At 35.4% G+C, this 24,617-nt stretch overlaps 1 protein-coding gene across 3 annotated transcripts in view; it reads right to left on the bottom strand.

The window, feature by feature from the left end:
- LOC121374166 (GRB2-associated-binding protein 1-like) overlaps nt 1-24,617 on the bottom strand; it is a 48,195-nt gene that overhangs the window by 1,290 nt on the left and 22,288 nt on the right. For 2 of the 3 annotated variants that reach the window (XM_041501133.1, XM_041501135.1), the window contains exons 2-7: nt 16,929-17,226; nt 14,618-16,087; nt 13,898-13,930; nt 8,725-8,815; nt 7,717-7,831; nt 1-6,690 (exon numbers count right to left, since the gene is read on the bottom strand). The exon at nt 1-6,690 is cut by the window's left edge and continues 1,290 nt beyond it. In XM_041501133.1, coding sequence (XP_041357067.1) covers nt 6,454-6,690; nt 7,717-7,831; nt 8,725-8,815; nt 13,898-13,930; nt 14,618-16,087; nt 16,929-17,226 — 2,244 coding nt within the window. In that variant the 3' untranslated portion in view covers nt 1-6,453. The remainder of the gene's footprint in view (nt 6,691-7,716; nt 7,832-8,724; nt 8,816-13,897; nt 13,931-14,617; nt 16,088-16,928; nt 17,227-24,617) is intronic. The other variant, XM_041501134.1, reaches the window with a different exon arrangement.

Below are 24,617 nucleotides of genomic sequence, written 5' to 3'. Positions count from 1 at the left end.
TCCAAGATAAAATGTCCAGCATATTTATTCCTGATGATATATAATTTTCATGATAAAAGGGAGGATAAAATTTAAATTAAAAAAAAACGAACAATAATATATATATATATATATATATATACTGCACTCATCCCCACCCCCATTACATGAACAATGTTACTTTCCCTTTCTTTTTATTACACCACTAGTACACCAAGGAACCTAGTATCAATTTCAAGTTTTCAGTAAGTTTTATGTTTATGTTACTATTCAAAAATAATTTGCTTAAAAAATGCATGAACAATGTTGTGGTTTACACCAATGTGCACAGAATAAATAAAACTTCAACTACTCATAATCTTATAAAACATCTATTTACAAAGCAATAGAAAAATAGATCAATCTCAAAATTGAAGTTTTATCTACTTCATAATATATTAAATATTATACACAAGTATATGTGTTATATATTCAAAGTGTTTATAGCATCAAAATCCATTAATGACACCAACATACTTTTCACAGGATCTCACAGTTGCTATTATAAAAAAAAGTTGTAATAAAAAAAAAAAAAAAATGAGCAGAAAATGCACCAATTTGAGAATTATACAGTAACAATGTTCCATCTACCCTGTATTTTGACCCAAATTTGACCACAACATCAAAGCAGCCTAATTATCTACTAACATTGCAAGTATTTGCCAAATCAATTATAAACTAGCATGCCCTATTAATCTTTTTTTTTTAACAAGGACCATTTTGTTATGAATATGTGGCAGTACAATGAATAAGTAACAAATAATAAACCTTAACTACTTTTATTATTATTTTTTGTTTTTAAAAACAACAAAACTAACCACATACACAGGGCTCGAACTTAACGACGGCAATTGCCATCGTTGAGAGTTGAGATATACATTGCCGAAGGTAGAGAGCATCACCGATGGTACTTTTGTGCTGTCAGTTAAAACTCCCCAACAATGGCACAATGTATACACCTGGTGTACATTAACTGTTAATATTCAACACTTACTCATTTGAATGTCTATATACAACAAAAGATTTATTTGCTGCAAATGTCACTTTAAAAAATATATTGCCAAAGGCAGGCTCAAAATTGCCGTCGGGTGGCCGTTTCAGCCATGGCAATTATTTTTTTAAATTGCCGTGGGAGACAAATTCTTAAGTTTGAGCCCTGCATACATATATCAGAATGAAATGACTAGTACACTATATAAACTTAATAACAATTCCACTACCCCATACAGCTTGTTGCTTTATTTCAGTATGGAGAGAAAGTGTATGCTGTAGCAATCCAGCAATCCAGTGCCTGAGTTATCTGCCCTCACTGGATTACTACACATTGCAAGCTGTTCTTATTTTAAAATGTTCAAAACAAGATCTACATTTTCATCCTTATAAAACGAAAAGAACAAGTAAGGAAGCCATTTTCTGCCTACAATGTATAACCATTCAGACTCATAACTTTGAGAGTATTCCCCATCCACCCTCACGTTTAACAGACAATGATTTATGATTTACTGATGATTTGATCTCATTTGACATTTGACTATGGTCATAAAATAATTCTGTGTAATTACTGTGTATTTTAGATTAAGACAATTTGAAAAAAACCCACAAAGACATTTAGTTTGCGTAAAGCATGACAATTATATCAATAACAGAAAATAAAACAAACAAGAATTTTGTTAAATTAAATGTTTCACATATCATAAACTAGTTTGTGATAAACTAATCAGCTCATAAAGATTTATGATTCACTCTTTTCCACTTTACATTTAAAAAACGGGGAGGAGTTTGTTTTTTCTTAGTTTGCATAATTTGTTACATAAAATTCACAATATTAATCTAGTTTACTAACATGCACTGAGATAAGTATCCACAGGTGCAACAGTGAAGTTTCACTGTTCTGAGAAAAACAGAAGACATTTAATGTTGAGGTAAAAACAAAAGTTAACACAGTCACTACTGCTGATACCTTCAAACTCCTTTGAAGTGAAACAAAAATATTAAGACATTATAACCATAAAAATATGAGCTACGAAAAGAACCAAAACGAGTTGTACTGTTAAGTAAATAGCCATGGTATAAGAGTACATATGAAAAAATATAAAACATGATATGAGCCATCATATGAGCGAAAATCTACAACTTGGCACAACACCAGACACCAAGTAAATGCAGCTCAGAGTTTGACATTCACTTTGATCTTGAAAAGTGGATCTTTTTTATGCACTTTCCCAAATAGGCCAGTACATACCACAGCCTTTGATATACCAGTTGTGGGACCCAATAGGTCAGTCGAGGAGGTCTCATCCAATGACCCAAGTGTCTCAGGCTGTTAGCACCCTACTAACTGAGCTAAATTCCACCTGCAACTTACAAGACTGGTACATATTTGTATGCTGCAATCACTGTATCTATTGACAGAATATGATCACAGATAAAGCAAAGTCATATCCTGTTACTAGCAGGATATGACTTTTGATGTCACTCGTAACATCACACGCATAGCTCCATTACAAAATCGCTTATTTGACATCTAGGTCATCTTACAATGTGGTTCAAATAACAGATATAAAAGCGTTTCCCTATAATTTGTATGGTCTGCAGAATAAAGATAGTAACTAGTTAATGACGTCGGATATCTGCTTTATCCTGTTCAGGCCGAATGAGAAATTCCACTCGGCAGAGCCTACCGTAATTTCCTATTCTTACCATCACAGAATAAAGCAGACATCCGACGTCATTAACGAGTTATTCTCTATTTAACACACCGTTAATTAAACAGTTCAAAAGCATCTGTTCTGATAGCTGTGTAAAGTGTTACAGTGTATTGCAAGAGCAATTAAAGGATATTAAAAAATGACATATTACGGGGTTGGGGGGGGGGGAGAGATTAATTAAACACATAATAAAAGATATACTTGCGACTTGCAGTTTCAAACATGTCAACAGCAAAGCATTATCATCTTATTTGTTTTTCCAAACAGGCAGTGGGTTAAATATGTTTGAACTACACATACATACACAGGTACATTACATAATTAAATATAGTCGGCACATGTATAAGTAATTTTTTTTTTAATTTTTGAGCCTATAAAAAAAAAAAATCACAGGATTGCCGTTTTAATTTCTCACTTTTTCTCTTTTGTTTGCATTATTAACTGAATAAACTGTATTTAAAAAAATAAATCTATCAGAAACACTGTTAGAAATTTCATCAGAAAGCATCTACACCAAGTTAATATGCTAGACATGCAGATCAGCTATTGATGAGCATAAACAAAAATACAATACAGTACAAAAACATGTAACATTTTACAAATACATATGAATGTATCAAATGTATGTCCACTAAAACAATTACAATGTCATGGTAAATGCATTACAAATTATCACATCTTACAAAGAACACACACTATTTGGCCCAGATATAGATTATTTTTTTTAATTGTTTCTTTTTATTAACCATAGTGAAATCTGGCTAGCAATGACCACACCTAAGAAAACATGCACCAATAATGTCTACTACATTCATATTTGCTACTCTGGTGTTGCCAGTTAATACTGTATTGAACATCAAATTTTACAGAATAGCCTTTTCAATGCTTTAAGACACCATCTGATAACTAGAAAACAAAACTGCCAATTTATTGGCCAGAAGTAATTGATTTTATCAACTTAAAATTATTATAACACTGTTGCAGCAAAACAATAAATAGCATACCTACACAACACAAACATTTTGCTACTTTTACCCTAAGAATATAAAATTATTGAGATTTGCCATTTCACTAAAAGCAATGAGGATGTGTAATTTGTTAGCAAATGAAAACTGAATAAATCAGGCTACATGTATAAATGAACATTTGTACTATAGTCCGTCCCACAGGAAACACCTTTTTTCATACTATGAAATTTACTACAAGTTACGTATTTCTGAGCCGACTGATTTGTAAATTGCACACAGAAATAATTTTTTTTTTTATTATTTCCAAAACAATTTTACTTTTCTTCTTACGTTAAAGCAAACTGAAATTATTTACAAAAACCATTTTTATAGAATGATGGGATGGACTATAAATAACTGAAACATGTAACAAGATTACAGTGACCTACTTAAGCAGGGCTAGTTCTGGCACTCAAAAAAACTGCCAATTACGAATTTTAAAATCAGTTGGCAAATTTTATTTTTATTTGGTAAAATAATTTCATATAATAATTGCTATTTTGCTGAAAATAATTACAGGTTTTTGTAATTTTGGAAGTTTATAAAGATAATTACAGGTTTTTGTAATTTTGGAAGTTTATAAAGATAATTACAGGTTTTTGTAATTTTGGAAGTTTATAAAGATAATTTGGCCAAATATTCGGCTGACCCCGAGCTAGCCCTGTTAGACATCCATCACAGAAACACGGAGGAATCGTTCTACAAAACTTCGTTGTTAAATATACATGTTTAATAATTACATCAAATTTTCTTTTAATGTTTGCACATACAAAAATCCTAAGACTAGTAAGGGCATGAGCATCCACATGACAATTAGCGTGTGACATCTCCACATTTTTAGAAGCACCATACCAAAAAATATTTCATCAAAATCTGCTAGTATTAACAGATTAGTTATTAAAATTATTTCGACAGTTGCCTTGTCTTGCAACAGGTCTTCACACACCAGTTAAGATTAAAGTTAGGAGTGTAAAACCAGCAGTGAAAAATATTCCAAACTTTGATGACAAAATATTTGCCAAACTGCAAGAAGTATTCCCGACACTACTAAAGTAAAGGCGATGCCACAAAATAAGAGTGCCTCGTACAAGAACAGCAATGAAAGTTGCCAATTGTGACAAGATTATTAAGATTTCATGGTCTACAATGCAATCAGTATTCTTGTACAGGCACTCGTATTGTGTGGCGTCACCTTTAGACCCACTGTTAAATTTTACAATTTGTTGTATATATACTACATAGAAAAATGTCAACTGTCAGTCAAAGTAAATAATGTTTTGCTCTAAGTTATTTATCGGTGGTTATAAAACAGCAGTAAACACGATCATATGCAGTGTAAAAAAGCCAACGTACTTACAGAAAATGTTTCTTCATAGAAACATTGTCTTACATATTTAGTGCCAGATGTTAACTGAAACGTTAATGGAGTTGTGTTACACTGGTGTGTTCAATAAGTAAAGCTGGGTGGTATTGAAAGTTTAGGTTTGGTATCAATATCGGTATCAGTATTTTTGGCATGATTTACCTTGGTATCGGTGAGGAATTTGGTATTCACGCAATACCAATACACATATTGACATCAAGCAGTATTTTCGATATACTCTGCTTTAAATGTATGCCTGAGTTAAGGCTCACCTGCTAATTTCATGTAAATAAAATTAAACTCCATACACAATCGTCTGATTTATACCCAACCTATTTTACGTTCATCAGATATATTGTTAGTGCTTTACTAAATGGCGGGAAACATTTTTCAATGCCGAAATTTCAGTATTTTGAAATTTGCTCTGTACGGTAAATTGGTATTGATATGATACCAATACCGAACGGTCTATAAGGTGCCCAACTCTACCAATAATGTTTTTATTTTATTTTAAAAAGGAAGAACGAAACAGGTAAAAGGGGTTTTATAAAAACCATGTACCTGTCATTCTGACTCTTTGGTATTGCAATGAAGCTGCAGAAATTGGTAATTTTTTGAAGTGGATGCATTAGTAAATACATAGTGTGTTAGTGGTACAACATTTGTTATTAATTAATCAATAAGTAAGTGGTATTACATTTGTTATTAATTATCTCTGTTATAACTCTTGCAAAACTGCCACTTGGTGTAATTTCCTTGGACCGTGTATAAAAGAATACTGGGTCACAACATAACAATACTTGAAGAAGTGGGTTAATAAACAACAGCCTGGTTAGATAAAATTATCATCATTTTCAGTAAATCAAAATTAGTACCACAGAACAATTAATTTTATGGATGCAGTACACAAATAAAAAATATACAAATTAGTTCCATGTTGCATCCCATTTGCACTAGTAAAAGAATTGTATATAAATTCCACAACATCAAAACTTTGTTTTAAAAGATGGGTGTAAAAACCACAGTAAACAAATTTTTAAACAAGATATAAAACATTTTCCCCATTTTATGGTTATCACGATAATTAAAAACAAAATGCAACTGAAATGTGCAGACATAAACAAATAGCAAAAACCTTTCTTATTTTTAATCATTAAAATATCTTATTTAAAACCTTTGTATTAAAGTTCTACCTTTTGTTTTACATTTAAATGCTATTAACCTTGTTTTGGTCCAACTATAACTCCATAAAAAAAAAAATAATAATAAAAATAATAATAATAAAAAATAATAAAATGTTTGTATCACTCACTTATTTCAGTAACAAAATATTACATCAATTTCATTTAACTAATTTTCAACTTTTTTCCATTTTCATCTGACCATCTTTCCACTTTTTAGTATTACTAAGAGCCTGAGTTTTGACAAAGTCAATTTCCCGGTATTCCGTTGGGGTGGAGTGGGAAATGTGTCCAGTGATGGGGAGTTTTGCCGTCGGTTCTTGCGTGTATTCATCAAGTGCAAGGTCCAAATACTTCAACTCCTTGTCTTCCCCTCCAGGAGGAGGTGGAACTGCCCTCATTTGTTTAGGTATCTAAAATAAATTTAAAAAAAACATACCTCTATAAAAAGAAATTCAACAAAAATAAAAAATAAATAAAAATCCAACTTACTGTTTTTTGTTACTTAAATACCAAACACAGATAAATAAAAATAACATTGAACAGGATTCATACAGGTGTAATGGAAATTATTTTACAGGACTTTCAATGTACATTTTTAGAATGTTCAAAGACTACTGCTCAAATATTAAAATAATATCACATAACCCAGAACCTAGAGTACCACTTATACACACAACATGCTCCTCATATTGGCACTTTTTAAAGGTTAACTTTATAATAAAGTAAAGTTAACACCAGACAAAAAATATGTTTTTCCAAGTTGTACTACTTGTAGTCAAATATCAGGATATGACATTAGGTACGTCTTCATTTCCAATAGAGGCTATTTCAATTTTATAAACAATAATGTTGAAAATCCAGCATTAAAATTATTTTTTGGCTCAAAAGAAACTATTATTCTTGAATGACATACAGTCAGCCAGCAAATATGATATATACTGTACAACCAATCTCTGGCATGGTGATTAAACCATCAATCTTAACACTGGATGGTTCTGGTTTGTATCTTAGTTTCTTGCCCACTGGACTGAATTAGCCAGCTTTTCCTTGTCCAGCACTGGGGCGCTAGATAAATGTACACTGGACACCATGCTTGAACCTTAACTGAATATAAATAAAAAATGAAATGAATGGTACATTGTCCACCAGCCTCGGTGGTGTTGTGGTTAAGCCATCAGACATAAGGCTGGTAGGTACTGGGTTCGCAGCCCGGTACCGGCTTCCACCCAAAGCGAGTTTTAATGACTCAATGGGTAGGTGTAAGACCACTACACCAACTTCTAATCTCACTAGCAAGTAACCACTAACCCACTGTCCTGGACAGATAGCCCAGATAGGTGATGTGTGTGCCTAGGACAGTGTGCTTGAATCTTAATTGGATGTAAGCACAAAAATAAGTTGGAATGAATGTACATTGTAGACTGTTGTAGACTTACATGGACACCGTTAGTGCCATCATCATCTTCTTCGTCAGAACTAGACACTGTGTCATGATGGGAAGGCAGCTGTAATGGGGACTTGTCCACAGTTACTGGAATAGGTCGTCTTAAACTGAAAACAAATTACAAGCATTGTATAGTTAATATTAGATCTTATTCAGGAAAAAAACTAAATTTGAAAGTAGAAATCCCTAACAGAACTGGAGTACAGACAAGGAACTACAGTACTAGGTGTGTATCATAAAACAATTATCTCAAATTCACTAATAAACTTAAACACTTAAACATATCTGTATTTGTTTGAAGTTATTGCTTGTGTCAATAACGGAAATATACACAAGGGCCATATGGAAACTGTTGAGAGAAACCAACATTGAAGTCTAGTGATGGACATATTTCATGGGACTGATTTGATGACACACAGATTCAAGGTCACCTGACAGCTCTGTTCTGATAGTGGAATAAAAATGTATTTTTAAAAATGACTGTGAATTTGCTTGCATGGGTCTGAGCTATTGAAAGTCATACGAGTTATATATCATTATGGTGTGGATTTCTTCTCTTTTTTTAATGAAAGTAAATATGCTCCAAACGTTATGGTATTACAGGAATGTGGAATGTACATGACTTTTCATCTCAGACCCATTGGGCTATTTCTCATTCCTGCCAGTGTTCCACAACTGGTGTAACAAAGGCTGTGGTATGTACTATCCTGTCTGTGGGATGGTGCATATAAAAGATCCCTTGCTGCTAATCAAAAATAGTAGCCCATGAAGTGGCAACAGCGGGTTTCCTCTCTCAATATTTGTGTGGTCCTTAACCATGTCTGATGCCACATAACTGTAAATAAAATGTGTTGAGTGTGTCGTTAAATAAAACATTTCTTTTTCATCTCAGCCACTGAATATCAATGTCTTCTTCCTGTTGAAACACTGTAACAGGAAATGTAACTTTTTCTTTTATTAGCATGCATGTGAAATCTCCAAATAGCAACTCATGTGATACCTTGTGACCTTGACACTGTGCTTGTCGTCGTGTCTCTTGAAGCTCTTCGTGCGCTGTGAACTCCAGATCTGGTTCAGGTACATGTCCGCATCTGAAAACAAATATCGAGAAATATAGCAGCCAACCACAAACAAACAAACGCTGTAAGTAATCCCCGCAACTAATAGCAAATGGTGTTTGCCTTTAGAAGTCATTGGCCCTGTTTCACGAGGTACCATACATAACTTCTCTGTTCCATAGTAAAATGAGCTATTATGAATAATATATAATGACCAAAATAAAGTAGATTTGCTACAATAGATAGTTTAAGCAAGTTGTTTTAAGTAATGCATGATTTAATGGTAAAAAGCTGCGATAGGTTAAAACAATTAACACTGTACTGTCAAAGTCAGTGCCTCAAACATACTGAGTATAAAAGTCATAAAATAAGAAAACCTAAATAAAGAAGTATATCTAAATGAATTTTAAATACACATGGTTTAAAATACATAGGTTCCTTTTATGTTATATTCCATCCAATATATTTATGGTGAAAATATATATCAACAATTGCTTCAATGCTGTATGTACCATGATGTCTTGAGCTATTGTAACTTTGCTAATTCCAACACAATATGTATTTAAAAGCAAACTTTTATTCATGTCAAAACATTTTACAGTACCAGGAGGATGTGTAGGAATTTATGTAAGGGGTGTATACATTGTTGCTGCAAAGTTTCTAGGGGGGTTTAGTCATGCTCCCCCAGTTTCGACCCCCCTTCCCACTGCACATGTGCCTGTGTATAGAGTGTTACTTCATAGTATAGTGAAACCCCTGTAACCTGGACACCCCTCGGGACCAAGTAAAATGTCCGGTTTTAAGAGGTATGAGGTATCGAGAGGTTAAGTTCTTTACTGATTTTTTAAAAAGGACCAAGGAAAATGTCCGATTTTGAGGGAATTCCGGTTTACAGAGGGTCCAGTTTTGAGAGGTTTCACTTTAGTAAATATCTGTACAAATGTATATTTGAACAAAGAACTAAATAATTTATGTACCACTAGTATGGTAGTATGGTACCTCATCCATAAGACAAGAAGATGAACACTTTACGATTTCTAGAGAAGGAATTACTCAAACAGGTTCAACATTTTTATCCCTTCCTGTAGGTGTGCTTCATCTCCTCATTTTAATTTTAGTTACATGAAATGCAGTTCCATTAAACACTTTCTACTCTCCAATTAGGTACTTATAACATTATAGATATCACTTTAAAACAATACAATTTTTTTATTTTTTTTTTATTTCCCATATATTATTTAATGATAATTTGTAGTAATCTGCATTTAATTATTTTTTAAATAAGTTCTCACTATCCAATGAACAAATGAAACAACATAAAGAATAACAATTGTAAATTCTGATTGTTAATGTTATGAATAGTTAAAGGGACAGACCCTAGTTTCAACCCGTGAAAATTAACACTAAGTTTAGTTAATCTACAAACCTGTAACACCTTTGGATAAAGTTACAATTGAGTGAAACCCAAATCGAAGTCTGTGACTTTGACATGGTGAAATACCGTCTAAAAATAGACTAAAACTCCATAGACTCCATAACTTGTTACTTATGAGAAATATATTTTGTGATATTATGTGACGGTACATGCTCTTAAATTTGTTTCGCCTGTGGCGATTTTAATTGTGTTAGAGGGCCGTGTGCAGTTTCATTGCCCGTAGCCCAGGTGGGCAACTTGTTACGTAATACTTCGCGCGATCGGACATTCCAATATGCACTTAGTCCAGCTGTGGAGGCCATGTGGCGAGTAGTTACGTAATACCTCTGCGAGTGCGGTTTTTACAACCGTGATTTGGCGACGAAGGCATCAGCCAGACTGACGATCAGAGAGAAATATACCGACGCTAGTAGAGGTGAAATATCAGATGATAGGGGGAGGTACCACCTTGTACCCCCAGGCGAATTCTGATTTATAATAAATAGCTAGTGTTTTAGAGATATCGAGGAGAACGAATTAGGAAGGCTCCAGGGGATCACGGACGTCGTCCACTGAACGAAATATATTAGTTCAGACGGGACTTTGGTAATTATATATTTTCTGCTCTGTGTATAACCTTGATGTGATTGATGTGACTTTAAATATTTTAATACTGTATTATACCAATATTCTTTAGACAGTGTCTTCGGTCATCTGACGAAGTAAATCGTAGACTTTTTGTTCTAACATTATACGAGTATTTGGTAATATAAAGCTTAGCCAGTCATCCTAGACGACCTAGGTACACTGTAGGTTATTGTCTTTATTGTGATCGGTACCAGTATTAATTCTGTGTTACAAGGTTACTGAATGAGTAGTTAGGGGTAATTAACCCGTTAGGAATAGAGCTGTAATTCCTTTATTAATTAAGTTCCCCTGGAAGCGTTGCTCAATTATCACACGTGTGGGTGTGGTGTAACGGTGAAGTGATTCGCATATTGTGTAACTAGACACCTAGAGATTAACTAATTAAGTGATCAGTTCTGGGTTGTTATTATTGCTGTTATTAATTAACTACTACGGCTGTACATTTGTCAGCGTAGATTAATACAGATTCCAAAGTGTATTGTGTTTTTGTTGTGTTTCTAGAGAACTAACGTGCTATAATAATATATACTTATATAAGATCGTATCTTTGATCATACCTAGAGACGAGCCATACTAGGGTTTAACCGCCTGTTACAGAGAGATCTAATAGATATAGAGTTAGGAGAGATATTTTGATAATCGTGTTTTATTCAGTTACGGGTATTATAGAATCCCCGTGACATATTAAAAAACATCAGGATGACAAAACACACTTTGAATGTACGGAAATTGATAATCTAAACCATGATTTCAATTAACAAAAATAGCTATAATAGTCAAAATATGTCTTAGTGTTTACAAACTAGGGTATGTCCCTTTAACATATATGTACATAATACATGTTAGAAATGATCTTTTCTAAAATCAGATGGAAAATGCTCCTCCTTGCAGGTACTTCATGTTCTTGTAGCTTTTTCAAAATACAATAATTACCTTCTCACCTATATCCCATTACAGTTTTACCAAAAATATATTAACAAATCTGTTTAATATCCACAAGACAATCAGAAAAACCACACTTGTTAATAGACACCCAGCTCAGTTTTGCATGAGTAGTTAGTTGTAAAATAAGACAATGTTGTTGGGCTATTTCTCTCCATGCAGTGCACCACCACTGGTATATCAAAGGCTGTGGTATGTGTTATCCTTTCTATGGGATGGTACATATAAAAGATCCCTTGCTACTAAAGGAAAAATGTAGCAGGTTTCCTCTCTAAGACTACATGTCAAAAAAAATGACCATATGTTTGACATCCATTAGCTGATGATTAATAAATCAATGTGTTCTAGTGGTGTCGTTAAACAAAATTGTAAGTTACTACAACTAACATGAAAGCTCCACTTAGTCTATTGACTAAAGCCATGACAATACTCATAACAACACTATACAACACAACACAACACAACGTACAGTAAAAACTGTTCTAGAAATGACTAATGGGATTTGTAATTGTATGATTATCATTACAGTAATTTTGTTAATTATTATTTTACTCTTCAAGCTACACCTGTAGTCCAGTCTGTGGGATGAAATGAGCTGTGCTACATCATGTCAGGAGACTGGTTAGATGTAGATCTGAATTTGGGAAGTAATATTTCTCCAACACATACTGTACATACCCCACCACCACCTTCACCCCCCCCCCCCCCCCCCCCCCCCCCCAAAAAAAAAAAACCCTACCAAATCCCTGCCTCCATCACCTATCATCCCAATGTGATCATTTCTGGAAAAGTTTGAAGGCACATCTACGGGAATTAACTCTGACAAGAATTCAGTTGTCTGAAGGTTACCAGAAACTACACAAATTAATACACAATTTATTCAATATTGATGGTTAAAACAAAGGTTACGGTAAATAGGAAAATTATATGATTAGACAGTGAGGGTCAGATGCAACCATGCTTCAATTATCTGTTTATTGAGATAGTATGGGAAACAAATTAGAGAAGTTAATTTGGGAAATTAAACAAGAATATTACACTTGATGCAGGACTGTGGGTCTAATAAAATGTACAATAAATTTGATGCAGGACTGTGGGTCTAACAAAATGTACAATAAACTCAATGCAGGACTGTGGGTCTAACAAAATATACAATAAACTTGATGCAGGACTGGGTCTAACAAAATGTACAGTAAATTTGATGCAGGACTGTGGGTCTAACAAAATGTACAATAAACTCAATGCAGGACTGTGGGTCTAACAAAATGTACAATAAACTCGATGTAGGACTGTGGGTCTAACAAAATGTACAATAAATTTGATGCAGGACTGTGGGTTTAACAAAATGTACAATAAATTCAATGCAGGACAGTGGGTCTAACAAAATGTACAATAAATTTGATGCAGGTCTGTGGGTCTAACAAAATGTACAATAAACTTGATGCAGGACTGTGGGTCTAATAAAATGTACCATAAACTCAATGCAGGATTGTGGGTCTAATAAAATGTACCATAAACTCAATGCAGGACTGGGGGTGTAACAAAATGTAAAATTAACTCAATGCAGGACTGTGGGTGTAACAATATGTACAATAAACTTGATGCAGGACTGTGGGTCTAACAATATGTACAATAAACTTGATGCAGGACTGGGTCTAACAAAATGTACAATAACTCGATGCAAGACTGTGGGTGTAATAAACTTAATGCAGGACTGTGGGTCTAACAAAATGTACAATAAACTCAATGCAGGACTGTGGGTCTAACAAAATGTATAATAAACTCGATGCAGGACTGTGGATGTAACAATATGTATAATAAACTTGATGCAGGACTGTGTGGGTAACAAAATGTATAATAAACTCAATACAGGACTGTGGGTCTAACAAAATGTATAATAAACTCGATGCAGGACTGTGGATGTAACAATATGTATAATAAACTTGATGCAGGACTGTGTGGGTAACAAAATGTACAATAAACTCAATACAGGACTGTGGGTCTAACAAAACATACAATGCATGGACACAGTGTCAGCTTGTCACATCAAAATGCATGTAGTACACTAAAATGCAATGCTAACCAGTAAAACATAGTACATGTATACACACCTGCCATTGAATATGGTAACTTGTGAAAAAACCCTGTTAAATTAAAAAAAAAAGTTTCTTTGGTAACTGAGCACAAACATGTAGAACTATAGTAGCTTTCTTAAAAATAACCAATATGACTCCTCTCCACACCCTTAAGAAATTGACACCAAAATAGGTGAACTATTCTCTTCCCAAGCTGTTTTCTACAATACTTCCTTAAAACAATCATAAAAACATAGAAATATATACAGTGAAACCGGTCTAAATCGGACCCTGAACAAACAGAAACCCTGTCAAAAATTGGCCAAGTTTCTAGGTCCCGATTTTCTAAATTCTAAAACGTGACCCTCTAAACACCGGATCCTGTCTATATCGGATAAATATTAGGTCTCCAATGTGATCCGGTTTAAACACGTTTCACTGTACATATATACACATACATGTAACAGAATCCAAAACCAAAATAGCCTTCAAAAAGATTAAAATGACTTTTCATTTTTGTCTGCAATTTGAACCATGTTGTAGAGAAAATGATTCATAAACAACTTAGCTATATTCAAAAAGCTACATTTAAAAAACCCATATATCAACTATGTTACATTTTTTCTGAAAGAAGTTAACAGTGATGTTTATTTGACATCCTCATGTCTGTCGCTTACCTATAAAATACACACTACACGCACACCACCCTAACTCTGTAAATAGTTAATGTGGGAAAACCATCCTACCACTACTAACCTGGATTGGCAGCAGTGATGGCCCTTAGACTGGAAGACGTTACAGGTCTGGGTGCTCTGCACGACAGTGGTGGCGCCCCATTCTGATGCTTCATGTCTGTGTAAGACGTTTCAAGGGGAGGTCCGAACTCTGAACCTGGAGGCAGTCTCAAGACGGACATATCCGTGTACACCTCCTCCAGTTCTCCATCCATTGCAATGTATCCTGGCTGGCGAATGTCCATCACGCCCGAGGCAGCATTGATATAGGGATGAATGTTTGCAGGCGTACAGGGCTTTGGTGCGGGAGCCACTGAACTGAGGTCAACACTTTTGGCCACGTCTGTATTGGATTTAGGAATATCGTAGCTGTCCAGCTGCAGAGGTTTCTCTAAAGCTTTCGGTGCAGCTGGCACAGCAGAGAGGTCCGTGTTGTCGAACAGCTTGCTTCCATGAGGGATGTTCTGGTAGGCCGACTGAACGTGCGGTCTTGGAGGGCGTTGAGGAGGAAGCACCAGGTTCTGATCTGCGTTGTGTGTCGGTACCACATCGTACATTAACTGAGCGTGCAGGTTTGGCGGACTTGTCTGCTGTCCATGCAAAGTAACAATACCCTTTCTTTCAACAGCACTGGATTTGCAGACATTAGGGCTACTTCTTGGCACACAGAGCGGTGGCGTATCGTACGCTTCTTGTGATGAAACTGTTTTATGGGCTTGTGGAGGTGTATTTGCAGATTTTTGGCAATGGGGTTGCTGAACGTGGGGTGGGGTGTCATATGCCTGCTGCTGAACGTGTGGAGGGGTGTCGCAGGGCTGAGGGACATGGGGTGCAATGTCATAAGGCTGCTGAACACTAGGTGGGGTGTCATATGCCTGCTGTTTCGTGACATTGTGAAGAGACCGACCGCTTCGCGGTGGCGTGTCGTAGGCCTGGGCAGTGGTAACAGAAGGAGCATGGGTAGGTCTGTCTAGTGGGTCAAGGTGAGGGGGCACGTCATACGAAGACTGCCTGCTATCCGTGCTGTCAAGTGTCCTTGTCGGGGGAACCTGATACAAGTCTTGTGGAATAGCAGTTCTTTTTGAGGGCGGAAAGTCATAGGTGAACACACTGTCATGACCAGAGTTGTGATCATGCTTCCCGTGAGGCAGTCCCACCTTCATGGGAGGTGGCGGGGCCATTTCTTCTGGAACACTGTCAATACTGTTGCTTCGTTCAATACATGGGGATGACTTCTTTTTCTGTGAACCAGAATTAGACTCCCATACAGGGATGTATGATGGCGAAGAAGGTGGAGTTTTCTGTGTTGTTGGCGACTGCAGTACTCGCTTAGAAATGGACTGTGATTTATTAATGGACATCGGCTGTGTGGTGGTGATATGATGGGACAATGCTGACGACTGCACGTTTCCATTTGGAGTATCATTCTGTGACCCTGTTACCACTGTATCACTGGCAGGAGCATTTTTCTTCGGCTCGGGTATGTCAGTCGCTGGAATCAGAAGTTAAATGAATGTGTAAGTAGAATAACTATTAAGTTAAAGGGGGGGGGGGGGGGGACCAAATTATCTTTACTGGTTATGACAAACAATGATAACATTGAATTTGAATATCATTTTTAATGGAAGATAATGAACTTTACTTGGGGATGAATTTTATTTTTTAAAGAAAGAAATACAAATATAATTAAGTGTACTTGGGAATACACAACATATATTCATGGCCTTAATGTAAGAAGTGTAAACCTACAATATTAAAACATTTAAATTTCCAACAAAACAATACAATGTATACAAAAGCAACATTTAAAAAATTTCTGACATGATTTCGTGATTATGTTATTATCTAGGTAAATACAAAAATCAACTGTCTTATGTGAACAACTTCAGAAGTCTACACCTGGGATTGGGGTTTTCAAATATAAATCCAGTGGACACTTTTCGTCTACATTTTCTCTGGACACCTATATGAATAGCCTAATATTACATTATAAATGAAATGTTTCAGCCTCAGAATGGTTTGAACATCCCCCCCTCCCTCAAGCTTACATATGTATGCTCCTGAACTTCTACTTTCTAACTTCTAATACATATAACTCAGGGCTATCTCTGACACTCGCAAATTCCCCAATTGTGAATTTTAAAAACTATTGGCAAATTTTATTTTAATTTGGCAAGAAAAATTACATGTAATAATTGATATTTTGTTAGAAAATAATTCAGTTTCTGCAAATTTTGAAGTTTTATAGATAATTTGGCGAAATTGTTTGCTCACCCAGAGCTAGCCCTGTAACTACAATTTGAAAACACAAATTATACACGCAGACTACTCACGAGTATCCTCTTGTTTCAGTTCACAAACGCTGCACAGGTTTCTCACCCATGCTGTCATTTCTTCTTCCGAATCTGCTGACAGGAAGTAGGTTCGATCCTTGCCGCGGCAGATCGTCTTGATGGCCAGCAGGTAGGGGAACTGCTCCGAATCGAGGGACTCGATGATCTGCTCACACTGTTCCAGGTCTATGGTTCCCTTCTTCTTGGTGCACAAGTCATCGTTGTAGTAATTCAGCTCATACTGGCCAGGCAGGCTGCCAGACGGCTTGAAGAGGACGAAGAAACGGCGCTTCCATTTCTAAAATGCAAAGTGAAAGTTAAATTTAATTAATGGAAAGAAAAACAAATCTCAGAATGTTTATAGTGTGGCCAGATGGTTTTAAAAGGATATTAAAAAATGGCATTTCCTTTCTAAAACCGAAATGTAAGTTTATTTAACCAATGAAAGAAAAAGAAGGGAAGGTTTAAGGTTGACACATGGCTGGAAAAAAATAAAATAATAATAGTGCTTCTATTTTTAAAAATAAAACTCAAATTGATCTTTTTGATGAGCTTTATTTTTGCAACCTAATAATAATACTTTGTTTATTTTTATTGTTTATTTTTAGTATATATATATATACAAACATCACATACAGCTATACATGTTTATAAAGTATATGTTACATGAGCTGCTCTTTTCCCTCAAATAAGTATTTATATCCAACGACATCTGATTACTATTTGATCAAAAAAAGCTACCAAATTAAGTCCAAAACATAAAATACATTTAATGTTTGTATATATACATGGACAAAAGGAAACCACATGCCTTTACAGGGCAGTTTCCCATACTCCAACACAATAAAAATTCGAGGAATCAGTTGTGAATAAAGCATTTTACTACCTATAATGTAACAGGTGTATGACGCACATACATGTATTAAGAAAATGAAGTTCATACTTTACAGAAACAGGACCTGACACTCTATTCTTACAGGATACATTAGTTATGTTCAGTTTCATTCTTTAAGACGATAAATACACAACTCCAAACAAGGAAGTAGATACATGTGTATACGTTTGTACATAATAACAATTAATGATTGTCTCTGCATTACAGAAGTGGTCACAAAAACATTACAAAAGAGATATGTTTAAAAAGCTAGACACAAAAAAAGGAAAACGAAACTGAGAACAATTTTGTAACTTTCAGTAATTATATTATGCAAAACAGATAGTTAAAACTGGATTAAAGACCACCTGTCAAGCATGAGACCATCCTAATTCTGATGATCACTGGGGGCACAATAGAAAAAAGTGTTTTCCATACATTTAAAACCTTGAAGTCTGGTATCAGTGATAATTACTGTGTATTAAACATTTTGCCTGTAATACTGACTGTCAGTGTTATAAATTAATGATGCACATAAACGCAGGCAATACAAGTTTCGCACTCTGTTTCCACTTGACTAAATGTATATGTAGAGTATTGTGATCCTTAGACGAGTCAACTTAAAAAGGAAAGAAAAAAAAAGTTACTCTTTTATAAAAGCCAGCATTCCAGATGTGAAAGTAATTACCGAGATGTTAAAACACCTGTTATCAAGCTGAACTGAATTACCTGCTCTATTAATAAATCTCAGCATTCAGGAATGCAGTTTTAACCACTAACATTCTTAATACAATATATACAACATTCGATGAAATCAAAACATTAATCAAGTGCTTAAAATTATTCATCCACAATATTGAAAGTATACAATCCACTCTCCAGATCCATTTAAATAAATATTTTCATATTCCAACTTAAACCAGTAAAGCAAGTTTGTCACTGTCCAATCTACATATCAATGTTATAAAAACTGTCACATGGGTACAATGTATATATGTAAAACCATAATTTATTCCATTTCAACACTCCCCACAAAACTGCATGGAAAAGTCACTGAACTAATGAACACTGCCTCTTTTGTGGGAATGACTGTGGGATGGTGCATATAAAAGATCCCTTGTTGCTAATTGAAAAGAGTAGCCCATGAAGTGGCGACAGCAGGTTTCCTCCCTCAATATCTGAGTGGTCCTTAACCATATGTCCAATGCCATATAACCGTAAATAAAAATGTGTTGACTGCATCGTTAAATAAAACATTTCCTTCCTTCCCTGATTTGGTTTTTTCCCCCATTGCAACATGTGCCCCACAAGTCACTGGTATATCAAAGGCTGTGGGATGTACTGTTTTGTTTGTGGGTAAAAAGTAAAGTTTGTTTTATTTAATGACGCCACTAGAGCACATTGATTTTTTATCTTATCATCGGCTATGGGAGGTCAAACATATGGTCATTCTGACAGTTTTTTAGAGGAAACCGGCTGTCACCACATAGGCTACTCTTTATGACAGGCAGCAAGGGGTCTTTTATTTGCGCTTCCCACAGGCTGGATAGCACAAACCATGGCCTTTGTTGAACCAGTTATGGATCACTGGTCGGTGCAAGTGGTTTACAGCTAGCCATTGAGCCTTGCAGAGCACTCACTCAGGGTTTGGAGTCGGTATCTGGATTAAAAATCCCATGCCTCGACTGTGATCCGAACCCAGTACCTACCAGCCTGTAGACCGATGGCCTAACCACGACGCCACCAAGGCCGGTGTCTGTGGGTAAATGCATATAACAGATCCCTTGTTGCTGATGGAAAACTGTAGGAAGTTTCCACTGAGACACAGAAATTACCAAATAATTTGACATCCAATAGCTCATGATTAATAAATCAATGTGTTCTAGTGGTGTCATTAAACAAACAAAAAAACTTTATCAAAGTTCCTCAAAATACAAATGTGTTCCTCAAATTAGTGGGGATGCAGTCCTCTGTGTTAACTTTTCCATCTTGGTGCCATATGGCACATATTTCTATTTTTATAGGCAACAGTGGGTTTCCTCTCTCAGTATCTGTGTGATCCTTAACCACATGTCTGACGCCATATAACCATAAATAAAATGTGTTGAGTATGTTATTAAATAAAACTCTTTTTTTCTTCTTTTTTCTATTGTTTATAGTATGAAACGATAGTCTAATCGGTCACAATGTAGAGGGCTGGGACATGTAATTTGTTTCAAAAAAGGGGGGTCAATATTCACATCCCTCTGGCTGAATTTAGGGACCCACAGAGATGCAATAATCCCTGCACCTCTCAGACACAAAAATCTGCTCTATCAATAAGTCATTCAGCTCTTCCACTTAAACATGGCACTAAATAAAAACAATCTTTAACAATAAACATCAATACCAACGAAAGAAAAAAGAAAGACATGTTTTATTTAACGATGCACTCAACACATTTTATTTACAGTTATAAGGCGTCAGACATATGGTTAAGGACCACACAAATATTGAGAGAGAAAACCCGCTGTCGCCACTTCATGAGCTACTCTTTCTGATTAGCAGCAAGGGATCTTTTATATGCACTATCCCACAGACAGGTTAGTACATACCACAGCCTTTGATATACCTGCTGTGGTGCACTGGCTGGAACGAAAAATAGCCCTATGGGCCCACCGACGGGGATCGATCCCACACCGACTGCGCATCAAGCGAGTGCTGTACCATTGTGCTACGTCCGCCCTCACAACATGATACAGTCCGATACTGTATATAATTTAAGCTGCATGAATGAACATATTCACATGCTAACTTACAGTTTTGAATTTCAATTAATAAAAGATAACCAATATGTCACTGGAGTCTCAAACTACACTAATGAGCAAAGTCAGTGGGTATAGCCAAGCTTGTTTGCTTCAACAAATACTGTATTTGTTTTTGAAGCTTTCCGGCAGGTACATGAAGGTCCCGTCAGATATCTGTGCACACTTCAGGTTTACTCTCTGTTTGATCAGTTGCTCAAGAAGGATGCAATTTTAGTGTTCATATCAATCAGTCAGATGCAGGTCTAGATGTGCGAGCATGTGGTCTCATCCGCACTCCAGAGAACAAACATCACACACTTGTGTCGCAATCTGCCGGGCTTAGAAGAAAATTCTTTCACAATGTCCGAAATTTCTCACACCACATGTGTACCGACTACCCTGGCGCTACGTGTACTGGTTAACCGCAACTACGTGTAGATGTACTGACCTCTTTATGAAGGGAACTTGAAGGTAAAAGAAGGTGGTCTTTATAAACAGGTTGTTTGACATAGTGTTCCTTACAGGAGTTTAACAATACATTAATAGCACATGTATGACATATGTAAGTTAGAACACTTTAAAGCTATATTAACGCAATATCAGCCAATCAGCAGCTTGTAGGTGACAAATTTAGTTCTATGGAATTGACCCCTCCATACGACGTGATTGACAACCACGCTGGACCAATCATATTTCGCAGTTCAAAGACCACAGGCCCAACTTTGCTTGGACGCCATTAAGCCATTTTCAATGTGTAACGTTAAAATAATTGTCTCCTCCAACTGAATTATAATCATAGTAAACATATACTTCTGTTGACATGTGTTAAGTCGTGACAGCTATGCGATGCGAAACACATCACATGGTGTTGAAAGTGAAGTTTTCCCGAAATCCATCAATCACATTGTCATCGTAAATGTTCCTCCTCTTGTCGGCTTTTTAATTAAACAAATATATTTCTAAATAAATTAAGGCAAAAACTTAATCGGCCTATGCGAATCGGCAGCCATTATTGAAAGTTTGTCTAACCTTGCATCACGTGTGACGGGGGACATGGTTAACTCGTCATACAGAGGGGTCAATTGATTAGAAGAAGGTGATTTTTTTCTTTATTATATTTTGTTGGAATCATGATGATGAATGAATGCTTAATGACACCCCAGCACAAAAATACACATCGGCTATTGGGTGTCACAAATGGTAAGTATATGAAAATATTAGTTGGAATGAGAAAAGATTATGCAATGTTGATGGGGGGCCACTCTAATAATTAAGGTGTATAAACAGGGTTGATTCCTGCATCTACAACTGAATGCCATATCATGTAGTGTAATACCAGTGTATTGAGAGTTGCTTCCCTTTTTGGACCCCTCAAAGTAAAGAGTGGTAATATTTCAAACTCTAGGGAAGAAACTTTTTTTTTTTTTTTAAACAGAATGAAATCACAGAGGCTATTTTCTTCTTCTAAGGTGGAAGTTAACCATTGATTTTCCAGTTTAACTGCTACATGGGTTAATGTTTACAAGTGTGTTCGGCTATGTAAAACAAAACACCTATAGATACATGTAGCTGTACTGTGTAAATACATTTTACTCTTTAACGGTACATTATCATACACGTAGTTGTAGTTCCTGGTGTTGTAATTCATTGTGTTTACATTTACATGTATTTGTAACAAATAACTACAAATGAACTGATCATACATTATTTTTTAATAATTAAATCAAGAATATCAATATCGTGTCATTTGGTGTAAACCTTAACTTCCTCAATAATTTAAGTTAAAATAGAAAAGAAAAAACCAATTAGCTGCTTATCTATGAAAACAACATCCAGTTTTTCACCTTCCAAGAATTTAGAATTATTGGATAAAAACATGTGTGCAATAATAATTTTGACATCATGCATGTCAGTCATACTTTAAAGGTTTCCCAATTAAAAAACAAATTCTGATAGTAAATTAAATTATTTAGTAGTAATATTTTATGGGCATGTTGTTGAAAGTATAATCTTTACATTTTGTAACAAAAATTAATAAATAATGCTGGCTATTATGATATAACCCCTTTTACATGTTTTCATATTAATATCTCTATTCTTTATAAATGTACATTTTAACACTTTAAAACAAAACAAAAACTTGTCTCAATAATGTGATAAATTATTATGGTATGAATTAAAAAACACTTATGAACACAATTAATAATATATATATATAACAAAACAAATGTATCTATCAGCATGCACTGATGCAATGAACCGGCCTCGGTGGCGTCGTGGCAGGCCATCGGTCTACAGGCTGGTAGGTACTGGGTTCGGATCCCAGTCGAGGCATGGGATTTTTAATCTAGATACTGACTCCAAACCCTGAGTGAGTGCTCCGCAAGGCTCAATGGGTAGGTGTAAACCACTTGCACCGACCAGTGATCCATAACTGGTTCAACAAAGGCCATGGTTTGTGCTATCCTGCCTGTGGGAAGCGCAAATAAAAGATCCCTTGCTGCTAATCGGAAGAGTAGCCCATGTAGTGGCGACAGCGGGTTTCCTCTCAAAATCTGTGTGGTCCTTAACCATATGTCTGACTCCATATAACCATAAATAAAATGTGTTGAGTGCGTCGTTAAATAAAACATTTCTTTCTTGATGCAATGAGCATTTTTAAAATTAGAACAGAAAGAATGATACACCACTTTTTAAAATATAATAGGAGTATATAGCAATGATACAGATCATTAACAATAGCAGACGGGTGGAGCATCTGCTGACCAGTAGACCAGAAACAAAACAAACTTACCAATGAGCCACACAATTTGTTCTACCTATGTGTACACAGACTAACATCCAACATTCATCACCTGCTATGTAGGTCAAGATGCCTTTTATCTGAGTAAGCCAGTCTAGTATTCTGCACACACAAGAAAATGTAAGAAATGAAATGAAGGCTGCTCTACCTACAATGTATATCAAGTGTTTAGTGTAGATCTCCATCAACATTCATTACATGTCTGCATATATGAAATACACATAGACGTACAACTGTGATTTCAGAAACTTTAAAGCAGTTGAATGATACGTATTGCATGAAAATACCTGAGTGGATAATGTGTCATAAATAAACAGCAGCACTGAAGTCTAAAATGTTGATGTGTATACCTTTAAACATGATTTACATTACTACTTAATGTAATTTCTACATTTGTGGTCTAGTGCAACACAGAACCATTTGTCACTACATTAATGTCACCAATCCATCAATGTCACAAAATATGTATTTTTAATTATTTGCTCTCTTTTTTCTTCTTCTTTTTTATATTGAGTTTTCATTGGCATTTTTGGTGGACAGTTTTCTTTGGGGGCAGAGAAAGGTTGGGGTTGGGTTTTTTTCTCTCTCTTTTTTTTTTTGGGGGGGGGGGGGGGGGGGGTATTGTTTTCTTCAAATACATATTTACTGATACCCATGCCATTTAATGACAAAGAGTATTAATAAAATCTATTAACAGAAGTATGAAGTTTGTTTGTTTTGTTTAATGACACTACTAGAGCACATTGATTTATTAATCATCGGCTATTTGATGTCAAACATTAGGTAATTTTGACAGTCTACATTTTTTCATTAGTAGCAAGGGATCTTTTATATGCACCATCCCACAGACAGGATAGCACATACCATGGTGCACTGAATGAAGCGAGAAATAGCCTAGAAGTATGAAAGTCAGCTTTTTAAATTCGTTGATATAATAACAATATCACATCTTATATGAATTTACAACAACAAAAAATAGTTGAAGACTGGCATTATATTTGAATATACCATTTGTGACACCCAATAGTCAATATGTATTTTTATGCTTGGGTGTCATTAACCAAACATTCATACATATATTTGAGTAAGAGTCACATGCAGTTATTTACAGAAGTCAGAGGCTAAGTGTGTGATGGGCGTGATGGAAACAACAGGGGTATATAGGTACGTTAATAGAGTTCCAAGTCCAAACACAAACAGAAGTGGTTTTTGATTTTTACACCATA

The sequence above is a fragment of the Gigantopelta aegis genome, chromosome 6 (assembly GCF_016097555.1).
Source record: "Gigantopelta aegis isolate Gae_Host chromosome 6, Gae_host_genome, whole genome shotgun sequence".
NCBI classification, from domain to species: Eukaryota; Metazoa; Mollusca; class Gastropoda; order Neomphalida; family Peltospiridae; genus Gigantopelta; species Gigantopelta aegis.
Note: the sequence above shows the minus strand (reverse complement) of the source record. Positions and strands in the feature narration are given on the sequence as shown.